General features: G+C 66.4%; 2 protein-coding genes across 3 annotated transcripts; one reads left to right on the top strand and one right to left on the bottom strand.

Moving 5' to 3' along the window:
- Positions 1-2,912: 2,912 nt before the first annotated feature.
- On the top strand, positions 2,913-4,823 carry LOC308187184 (uncharacterized protein). Its single transcript, XM_080609359.1, is given in 2 exon segments — positions 2,913-4,531; positions 4,533-4,823. Coding segments are annotated over 2 exon segments (1,584 nt in total). The 5' UTR covers positions 2,913-3,094; the 3' UTR covers positions 4,680-4,823.
- A 668-nt stretch (positions 4,824-5,491) lies between these two features.
- On the bottom strand, positions 5,492-9,944 carry LOC308187185 (uncharacterized protein). 2 transcript variants are annotated; one of them, XM_080609360.1, is made up of 7 exons: positions 9,787-9,939; positions 9,092-9,228; positions 8,971-9,022; positions 7,656-8,888; positions 7,475-7,557; positions 7,302-7,376; positions 5,492-6,683 (listed from the first exon to the last, which is right to left on the bottom strand). In XM_080609360.1, exon 4 carries the CDS (start codon positions 8,855-8,857, stop codon positions 7,694-7,696), a length of 1,164 nt encoding a protein of 387 aa, XP_080465486.1. In that variant the 5' UTR covers positions 8,858-8,888; positions 8,971-9,022; positions 9,092-9,228; positions 9,787-9,939; the 3' UTR covers positions 5,492-6,683; positions 7,302-7,376; positions 7,475-7,557; positions 7,656-7,693. The 2 variants fall into 2 exon arrangements, with proteins under 2 accessions (XP_080465486.1, XP_080465487.1); XM_080609361.1 differs by having other exon boundaries at positions 8,971-9,944.
- Between the last annotated feature and the right edge of the window lie 521 nt (positions 9,945-10,465).

Raw genomic sequence — 10,465 nt, 5'->3', positions numbered from 1 at the left:
GGGGCAGCGCTATGGGGCAGTGTGGCTATGGGGCAGCGCCATGGGGTAGTGCTATGGGGCAGTGTGTCCATGGGGCAGTGCCGTGGGGCCATTGGGTAGCACCATGGGGCAGCGCTATGGGGCAGCGTGGCTATGGGGCAGCGCCGTGGGGCAGTGCCATGGGGCAGCGCTATGGGGCAGCACTATGGGGCAGTGTGGCTATGGGGCAGCACCATGGGGCAGTGCTACGGGGCAGCACCATGGGGCAGCGCCATGGGGCAGTGCCATGGGGCAGTGTGGCTATGGGGCAGCGCCATGGGGCAGTGCCATGGGGCAGTGCCATGGGGCAGCGCCATGGGGCAGCACTATGGGGCAGTGTGGCTATGGGGCAGCGCCATGGGGCAGTGCCGTGGGGCCGTGGGGCCGTGGGGCCGTGCCCCCCGGGGCCGTGGGGCGGCGGGCGGCGTTGCTGCGCGACGCTGTTTGTCGTGGGGCTGAGTCACGGCCGTGACTCACCGGCAGCACCGGGCTGGCAGGCGCCCACGGCCGCCCCACGGCAGCACCGGGGTGGGGCACGGCCCCCCCCGGGCCCCCCCCATTTCCCCCCTCACCCCCCCCCCTCCCTTTCCTGCCCCATAGCGGGGCACCCGTGGGCCGGGGGGGGGCCCCGTGGGGCCCTCGCCCTCCCTGATCCCCACCCGGGACCCCCGCGCCCCGCGGCTGGGTGCTCGCTGGGGGGGGGGGGGGGACACCCCCAAATTGGGGGGGGCACCGGGGTGGGGGGGGGAATTAGGGGGGGGCCGGGGGGGCTGAGTCAGGGCCCAGCAACGCGCCTGAGTCACCCTGGGTGGGTCCGCGCGGCGCTGCCGCACAAAGGCGCTTTGAGCCCGGGGCCCCCCCCCGCCCCCCCCCGGGGCTGCCCCGGCCCCGCCCGGCCCCAAAAGGGGGTCCCGGGGCCCCCCCAGCAGCCCCTCCCCCCCCCCCCACACAGCCCCCCCCCCCATGGTGCTGGGGTGGAACCGGGACACGGCCAAGACCCCACGGCCTGGGGGGGCACCGGGGGGACTGGGAGGGACTGGGGGGCACTGGGAGGGAGTGGGGGTACTGGGGGGCACTGGAGGGACTGGGAGGGACTGGGGGCACTGGGAGCGCTGGGGCCTGGGGGGCACTGGGGTTACTGGGGGCACTGGGGGCTGGGGGCACTGGGGCTACTGGGGGCACTGGGAGGCACTGGGAAGCACTGGGGGCACTGGTGCAGGGGCTGATGGTGCCAAACCAGTGCCCTACTGGTGCCAAACTGGTGCCAAAGCGGTACTGTACCGGTGCCCTGCTGGTGGCCTGCTGGCACCACACTGGTACGGTGCTGGTGCTGTACTGGTGCCACAATGGTGCCGTACCAGTGCCATACTGGTGCTGTACCGGTGCCGTATTGGTACCAACTGGTGCCAACTGGTTCCATACCAGTACCATGCCAGTACCTGGTGCTGTACCAGTACCATACTGGTGCCAGCTGGTGCCATACTGGTACCATAACAGTGCCATACCAGTGCCATACTGGTGCTATACCAGTGCCATACTGGTACCAACTGGTGCCGTACCAGTACCATACTGGTACCAACTGGTGCCGTACCAGTGCCATCCCAGTTCCATACTGGCTCCATACTGGTACCAACTGGTTCCATACCTGGTGCTGTGCCAGTGCCAAACTGGTTCCGTACTGGTACCAACTGGTTCCATACTGGTATCTGGCGCTGTACCAGTGTCGCACCGGTTCCATACTGGTTCCATACTGGTGCCGTACCGGTGCCAAACTGGTTCCGCCCCGGTTCCGTCCCGGCCCCGCAGGGGTTAAACGGGGCCCGGCCACCAGCCAATGGCAGCCCTCGTGGCGGCGCGGGCAGCCAATGAGAAGCGGCGCGGCGGTGACCAATGAGAGGAAGCGGGGCGGCGCGGGCAGCCAATGAGAGGCGGCGGGGCGGGGCGGGGCGGGGCCAGCGGGCAATGGGCGGGGCCGGTGACCTGAGGTGACCCCGGGCTCCCCCTCCGGGGAGTGCCGGGGAGGGAGGGGGGCACCCATGGGTGCTGGGGGGGGGTGTTGTGCACCCATGGGTGCTGGGGGCCATGTCCTGCACCCATGGGTGCTGGGAGGGGGGGTGCCATGCCCCTATGGGTGCTGTGGGGGGGTGGGGTTGTGCACCCATGGGTGCTGGGGGGGGCATGTCCTGTCCGTGCAGATACTGGAGGGGGGGCACCAAGCACCCATGGGTGCTGAGGGGACACGTCCTGTGCCTATGGGTGCTGGGGGGGGTTATGCACCCATGGGTGCTGGGGGGGGGCCATGTCCTGTCCCTGTGGATGCTGGAGGTGGGGGCACCATGCACCCATGGGTGCTGGGGGAGGCGTATCCTGCCCCTATGGGTGCTGGGGGAGGGGGCTGTTGTGCACCCATGGGTGCTGGGGGGCCATGTCCTGCACCCATGGGTGCTGGGGGGGGTGCCATGCCCCTATGGGTACTATGGGGGGTGGGTTTTACACCCATGGGTGCTGGGGGGGCCATGTCCTGTCCCTGCGGATACTGGAGGGGGGGGGCACCAAGCACCCATGGGTGCTGGGGGGACACATCCTGTGCCTATGGGTGCTGGGGGGGGGGTTATGCACCCATGGGTGCTGGGGGGGGCCATGTCCTGTCCCTGTGGATGCTGGAGGTGGGGGGGCACCATGCACCCACGGGTGCTGGGGGAGGCGTATCCTGCCCCTATGGGTGCCGGGGGCTGTTGCGCACCCATGGGTGCTAGGGGGACACATCCTGTGCCTATGGGTGCTGGGGAGGGGCAGGTTGTGCACCCATGGGTGATGGGGGGGGGGTGTCCTCTACCTACGGGTCCTGGAGGTGAGGATGGGGAGGAGGAGGAGGAGGAGGAAGATGAGGAGGGGGAGGAGGAGGAGAGGAAGAGGAGGATGAGGAGGGGGAGGAGGGGGCTGGAGGAGGAGGAAGGGCAGGGGGAGGAGGGGCCGCAGCTGCCCCCAGCCCCCGGGGCAGACGCAGCGGCTCCGGCCGGGGGTGGGCTCGGCCTCGGCGGCAGGGAGCTCAGCACCACCGCGGCTCAGCACCACGATGGAGCTCAGCACCACCACGGGGCTCAGCACCACCACGGAGCGCGGCGCGGTGACACCACGGCTCAGCACCGGGATGGAGCTCAGCACCACGGCACCACGGCACAGCACCACCATGGAGCACGGCACCATGGCGCCATGGCACAGCACCGGGATGGAGCACAGCACCACGGCACCACGGCACAGCACCACGGTGGAGCACGGCATGGAGCGTGGCACCACGGCACCACGGCACAGCACCACAACGCAGCGTGGCATGGAGCACAGCACCATGGCACCATGGCACAGCACCACCATGGAGCACGGCACCATGGCGCCATGGCACAGCACCAGGATGGAGCTCAGCACCACGGCACCACGGCACAGCACCACGATGGAGCACAGCACCATGACACCATGGCACAGCACCACCATGGAGCACGGCATGGAGCGTGGCACCACGGCACCACGGCACAGCACCACGACACAGCATGGCACCGTGATGGAGCACAGCACCACTACACCATGGCACAGCACCACCATGGAGCATGGCACCACGGCACCACGGCACAGCACCACGACACAGCATGGCACCACGATGGAGCACAGCACCACAACACCACGGCACAGCACCACCATGGAGCATGGCATGGAGCGTGGCGCCACGGCACCACGGCACAGCACCACGATGGAGCACAGCACCACGGCACCAAGGCACAGCACCACGACGCAGCGCAGCACCGCGATGGAGCACAGCACCACGGCACCACGGCACAGCACCACGGCGCAGCGCAGCACCGCGATGGAGCACGGCATTGGGATTGGGCCCAGCACCGCGGCGCCACGGCGCAGCACCCCAGCGCCGCACCCCAGCACCGCCTTCGAGGTGTGGGCCGACTACCTGGGGCTGGTGGCCGCGCTGGCCGGGCTGCTGCAGGAGCGGCGCCGAGCGGCGCCCGTCGCGACAGCACCGCCCGTCGCGACACCGGCACCATCCGTCGCGACGGCACCCACCACCACCAGGACCGCCACAACCCCCCCAGCACCACCCAGCACCGCCACGACCCGCCCAGCACCGCCCAGCACCATGACCAGCACCACAACCAGCACCACCAGCACCACCACGACCCGCCCAGCACCACCCAGCACCACCACCAGCACCACCACCAGCACCACCATGACCCGCCCAGCACCACCCAGCACCACAACCAGCACCACCACCAGCACCACCAGCACCACCACGACCCGCCCAGCACCACCCAGCGCCGCCGCAACCTGCCCAGCACCACCCAGCACCATGACCAGCACCACCACCAGCACCACCACGACCCGCCCAGTACCACCCAGCGCCGCCGCGACCCGCCCTGCACCGCCCAGCGCCGCCGCTCCGCGCTGCGCCTTCTGCCAGCGCAACGGCGAGGCGCGGCACGTGTACGGCGCGCACCGGCTGCGGGACGCGCGGGGGCCGCATCCTGTGCCCGGTGCTGCGCCGCTACGTCTGCCCCCAGTGCGGCGCCACGCGCGACCGCGCGCACACCCGGCGCTTCTGCCCCCGCACCCCCCGCGGGTACGTCTCCGTCTACGCCGGCACCGCGCCGCGGACGTAGGGCGTCACGCTTTTATACCGTTTTTTTCCCCCAAAATTTGGGGCTTGGGGTCGTTTGTGGTGCGGGAGTCCCAGTTTTACACCGTTTTTCCCCCAAAATTTGGGGCTTGGGGTCGTTTGTGGCACGGGTGGCCCGGTTTTACACCGCTTTTCCCCCCAAAATTTGGGGTTTTGGGTCATTTGTGGTGTGTTCATCCCGGTTTTACACTGTTTTTTCCCCAAAAATCTGGGGCTTGGGGTCGTTTGTGGTGCGGGCATCCCGGTTTTACACCGTTTTTCCCCAAAATATTTGGGGGTTTTGGGGCATTGATGGTGTGGGCGTCACGTTTTTATACCATTTTTCCCCCAAAATTTGGAGTTTTGGGTTGTTTGTGGCATGGGTGGCCCGGTTTTACACCATTTTTTCCCCCAAAAATTGTTTTTTTTGGTCGTTTGTGGTGCAGGTGTCCCGGTTTTACACCGTTTTTCCCCCAAAATTTGGGGTTTGGGGTCATTTGTGGTGCGGGAGTCCCAGTTTTACACCATTTTTCCCCAAAAATGTGGGGCTTGGGGTCGTTTGTGGCTCAGGTGGCCTGGTTTTACACCATTTTTCCCCCCCAAAATTGGGGTTTTTGGTCGTTTGTGGTGCAGGCGTCCCAGTTTTACACCGTTTTTCCCCAAAAATTTGGGGCTTGGGGTCGTTTGTGGTGCGGGCATCCCGGTTTTACACCACTTTTCCCCCAAAAATTTGGGGGTTTTTGAGCATTGGTGGTGCAGGCGTCCCGGTTTTACACTGTTTTTCCCCCAAAATTTGGGGGTTTTAGTCATTTGCAGTGTGGGCATCCTGGTTTTACACCGTTTTTTCCCCCCAAAATTTGGGGTTTTGGGTCATTTGTGGTGCGGGAGTCCCGGTTTTACACCCTTTTTCCCCCAAAATTTGTTTGCAGTTTGGGGACAAACCCCACGTTTGGGGATGTTCACAGTTTGGGGATAAACCCTGCAGTTTGGGGATGTTTTTGGATGTTTGCAGTTTACGGACATCCATGGTTTGGGGACGTTTGGGGACATTTGGGGTTTGGGGATGAACCCCGCAGTTTGGGGCCAAACCCCGCGTTTTGGGGACATTTAGGGTTCAGGGACGTTCATGGTTTGGGGCTGAGCCCCACGGTTTGGGGACAAACCCTGCAGTTTGGGGCCAAACCCCACAGTTTGGGGCCAAACCCCGTGGTTTGGGGCCGGTCCCGGTTTGGGGACATTTGGGGACGTTCATGGTTTGGGGCTGAGCCCCACGGTTTGGGGACGTTTGGGGCCAAACCCCGCAGTTTGGGGCCAAACCCCGCAGTTCGGGGCCGGCCCCGGTTGGGTTCTCAGGACGGTTTCGGGGTGCGGGGCGGTGGCGCAAAATTCGCCAAATTCGGTCACTTTGTTGTGAGGTCACTTTATTGGGTGCGGGGTCCCGCAGGGACATTCCCATTATTCCCCCATTTCCCCCCATTCTTCCCCATTGTTATGCCCCATTCTCCCCCATTGTTATCCCCCATTCTCCCCCATTACTCCCAGTTATTTCCCAGTTATTCCCCATTATTCCCCATTATTCCCCGGTTACTTCCCCATTGTCCCCCATTATTCCCCAGTGTTATTCCCCCATTATCCCCCATTATCCCCCATTGTTATCCCCCATTGTTACCCCCCATTGTTCCCATTCTTCCTGTTTTTCCCCATTATTCCCTGGTTTTCCCCCGTTCTTCCCCCATTATCCCCAGTTATTCCCCCAATACTCCCATTATCCCCCATTGTTACCTTCTATTGTTACCCCCCATTACTCCCCATTGTCCCCCATTGTTACCCCCCATTGTTATCCCCCATTGTTTGCCATTTTTATCCCCGTTGTCTCGTGCCCCCCCCCCCAATAAACGCCCTCGGTGGCCTTCATCCCGGCTCCTTCGCGCTCCTCCTCCGGCTCCTCCGGCGCTGCCGCAGCCCCCGCAGCGCCCCCAGCTCCCGGTGGGCCCCCATGGCCAGGCGGCTGCGGGGGGGGCTCATGGGGGGGGGGGGGCGGGCAGGGGACCCCCCCCCCCGCCGGGACCCCCCCGGCATCCCAAGGGCTTGGGGGGGGGGGGGGAGCCCTTTGGGGAAGGGGGGCTCAGCACCCATGGGTGGGACCCCCCCAGGGGATTTGGGGAGGTTTTGCTGGGGGGGGCGATGGGGTTTGCCCCCCCCAAAAAATGGGGATGAGGTGGGATTGCCCCCCCCCCCCAAAATGGGGGTGTCATGGGTTTGCCCCCCCAAAAAATGGGGGTGAGGTGGGATTGCCCCCCCAAAACAGGGGTGATGTGGGTTCCCTCCCCCCAGATGGGGACATCAGGGGTTCCCCCCCCCCAAAAAAAAATGGGGATGATGTGGGTTCCCTCCCCCCCAAAAACGGGGGCGATGTGGGTTTTCCACCCCAAAAAAATGGGGGCGTCATGGGTTTGCCCCCCAAAAACGGGGGCGATGTGGGTTTTCCACCCCAAAATGGGGGTGAGGTGGGATTGCCCCCCAACATGGGGGTGATGGGGTTTTCCCCCCCAAAAAATGAGGGGCAATGGGGTTTGCCCCCCCCCCCCCCAAAATGGGGGGTGATTCGGGTTTGCCCCCCCCTTACTTGAGGTTGGAGAGCTCCAGGATGAGGCCACGGACGACGTCGGTTGCGTCCTCCCCGGGTGGGGGCTCCGGGACCCTGGGGGGGAGGACCAGGGGGGGTGAGGAGAGCACTGGGGGCCACGTTTTGGGGTTAAAACGAGCATTTTTGGCCCGGCAGCGCGCGGTGCCCCTTACCCAGGCTGTGCCCGCGGCGCGGTGCTGCTGAGCGCTGGGGGGTGGCCGCATCCTGCAGCATCCCGTGGCCCGGTGGGGGGTGTCTGGGGGGGTCGGGGACACCAGGAGGGGTTTTGGGGGGGGGCTCGAGGCGGCGCGGGGGTCGCCGCATCCCCCCCCGGGGTGTTTTGGGGTGCGTTACCTGCGGGGGCGCCGCGCCGTCGGCGTTTGGGGCATCCCTCACCGCACCGGGGGGCCGCGGCTCTGCCTCCGCCGTGCCCCCCCCCCAGCACCGCAGCACCCCGGGGTCCTGGGTCCCTGAGCTCCTTGGCCTCCTCCCAGCCCCCCCGTGGGACCCCCGGGGGGGGGGCAGCGCCCCCAGACCTCCGCCGGGCTCCCGCTCGGCTCCGCGGCCCCGCTCGGGCGCTCAGCACCGGCGGCGGCACCGCCGTCTGCCTCGGTGTGGTGACGTCCGGGAGTCACTGGGGGCTGGGGGCTGCCGGTGCTGGTGCTGGTGGTGGTGGTGGTGGTGCTGGTGTCGATGCTGGGGTCGGTGCCGGTCCTGGTGGTGGTGCTGGTGTCGATGCTGGGGTAGGTGCTGGTGCTGGTGGTGGTGTTCATGCTGGTGTCAGTGCTGGTGGTGCTGGTGCTGGCATCGGTGCTGGTGGTGGTGCTGGGGTCAATGCTGGTGTCGGTGCTGGTGCTGGTGGTGCTGGGGTCAGTGCTGGTACTGGTGGTGGTGGTGGTGCTGGTATCGGTGCTGGTGTTCATGCCAGTGCTGGTACTGGTGCCATTGCTGGTGCCAGTGGTGGTGCCGGTGGTGGTGCTGGGGTCATTGCTAGTGCTGGTGCCAGTACTGGTGCTGGCATCGGTGCCGGTGGTGGTGCTGGGGTCAGTGCTGGTACTGGTGCTGGTGCCGGTGGTGGTGCTGGTGCTGGCACTGGTGCTGGTTTCGGTGCTGGTGTCGGTGCCAGTGCTGGGGTCAGTGTCAGTACTGGTACCGGCGCTGGGGTCAGTGCTGGTGCTGGCATTGGTGCTGGTGCTGGGGTCAATGCTGGTGCTGGTGCCGGTGGTGGTGCTGGGGTCAGTGCTGGTGCTGGTGCTGGTGCTGGCATTGGTGCTGGTGCTTGTGCCAGTGCTGGCACTGGTGCTGGTGTCAGTGCCGGTACTGGTACTGGTGCTGGGGCTACTGCCGGTGCCGGTGCTGGGGTCAGTGCTGGTGCTGGGGTCAATGCCGGTGCTGGTACCAGTGCTGGTGCTGGTGCTGGTACCGGTGCTGGTGCTGGTGCCCGCGGTGCCCCCCGGCGCAGGGCAGAGCCCCCCGTGGGGGGTCCCCGGGTGCCCGGGTGCTGCCCGGCGGCGCTGGCGTCCCCGCGGCGCTGAGCTCCGGTGCTGAGCCGGCATCCGGACCCCGCTCGCCGCCGTCGGCTCCTTCCTACAACCGTGAGCCACCCGCGGTGCCAAATTCCCCCGTTTTTACCCCATTTCACCCCGGGGGGGGGGCGGGGCAGCCTCACCTGCTGGGCTCCGTGGCCGCGCTCCGTGGCCGCCGTCCCCACGCATTTTGGGCTGAAAAACGCCAAAATCAGTCCTCCGCGGAGCCCGCCGGCCTCGCCCCCCCGTCCCCATCCCTGTCACCTCGTGGTGGGCTCAGCACCGCTGGTGCCGGTGCTCAGCCCTTCCTGGGACAGGTCCCATCCTGCACCCGGTGCCGCCGTCCCCCGCGCCGCCGGCGTCCTCCCGGGGGCTCCGCTTGGCCGCGGGGCCGCCGCCGTCTGCGGGGAGAAATCACCGGGGGGGGGGACCCCAAAAATCGGGGCCGGGAATTTGGGGCTGGGGGCAAGGCCCTGGGCGTTTTTTTGGGGAAAAACGGGGATTTTGGGGGCTGCCACGGCGCGGCGCTCGGGGCCATAAAGCGCGGGCGGCGGCGGGCGACCTTCGGCCGGGGACGGTTGCCCCGATCCGCCCGGCCCCCCAACGGCAGCGCCGTGCCCACGTTTTTGGGGCCGTTTTGGGGGTTTTTCGCCCCCGCCGGGTCCCTCCGAGGCCGCCGGCACCGGGCGAGGACGCAGCGGGGTAGGTGGGGGGGGACTTTGGGGTCGTTTTGGTTAAAAACGGGGGTTTGGGGGCTGTTTTGGTTCCAAGTGGGAGTCTGGGGGTCGTTCTGGTTACAAATGGGAGTTTTGGGGTCGTTTTGGATAAAAGTGGGGGTTGTGGGGTCGTTTTGGTTACAAATGGGAGTTTTAGGGCTGTTTTGGTTAAAAGTGGGGGTTTTGGGGCCGTTTTGGTTACAAACGGGGGTTTTGGGGCCGTTTTTGGGGCGGGGCCGGTACCTGGCGGGCCCTCGCTGCAGCGCTTGGGCATTGCTGGGGGACGGAGCGGGGTCACCAGGCCGCACCCCCCCCAGTCCCTGTCCTCCCCCTTTTCCTTCCCCTTCCCCTCCCCTGCCCTTCCCCTTTCTCCTTCCCCTCCCCTCCCCATTTCCCCTTCCCCTCCCCTTCCCCTCCCCTTTCCCCTTTTCCTTCCCCTTTGCCCTCCTCTCCCTTCCCTTCCCCTTCCCCTTCCCTTTTCCTGCCCCTGCCCCTCCCCATTTCCCCTTCCTTTGTCCTTTCCCCTTTCCTTACCCCTTTCCCCTCCCTCCCCTTCGCCTCCCCTTTGTTTCCCCTTCCCCTCCCCTTTCATTACCCTCCCCATTCCCCTTCCCTTCCTTTACCCTCCCCCTCCTCTGCCCTTCCCCTCCCCGTCCCTTCCTCTCCTCTGTCCCTGTCCCTTCCCCTCCCCTTTTCCCTTCCCTCCCCATCCCTTCCCCTCCCCTGTCCCTGTCCCTGTCCCTTCCCCTCTGCCTTTCCCTTCCCTTCCCCTCCCCTGTCCCTACCCCTCCCCTTTTCCCTTCCCTTCCCCTCCCCTGTCCCTGTCCCTGTCCCTGTCCCTTCCCTTCCCCTCCCCTCCCCTCCCCTGTCCCTGTCCCTTCCCCTTTCCCTTCCCTTCCCCTCCCCTGTCCCTGTCCCTTCC

The sequence above is a fragment of the Anser brachyrhynchus genome (assembly GCF_964034855.1).
Source record: "Anser brachyrhynchus genome assembly, contig: SCAFFOLD_694, whole genome shotgun sequence".
Taxonomy (NCBI): Eukaryota; Metazoa; Chordata; class Aves; order Anseriformes; family Anatidae; genus Anser; species Anser brachyrhynchus.
Note: the sequence above shows the minus strand (reverse complement) of the source record. Positions and strands in the feature narration are given on the sequence as shown.

Excerpts from the sequence above, each read along its gene's own strand:
- LOC308187185 (XM_080609361.1), bottom strand. The coding sequence starts at position 8,857 with ATGCCGGCTCAGCACCGGAGCTCAGCGCCGCGGGGACGCCAGCGCCGC.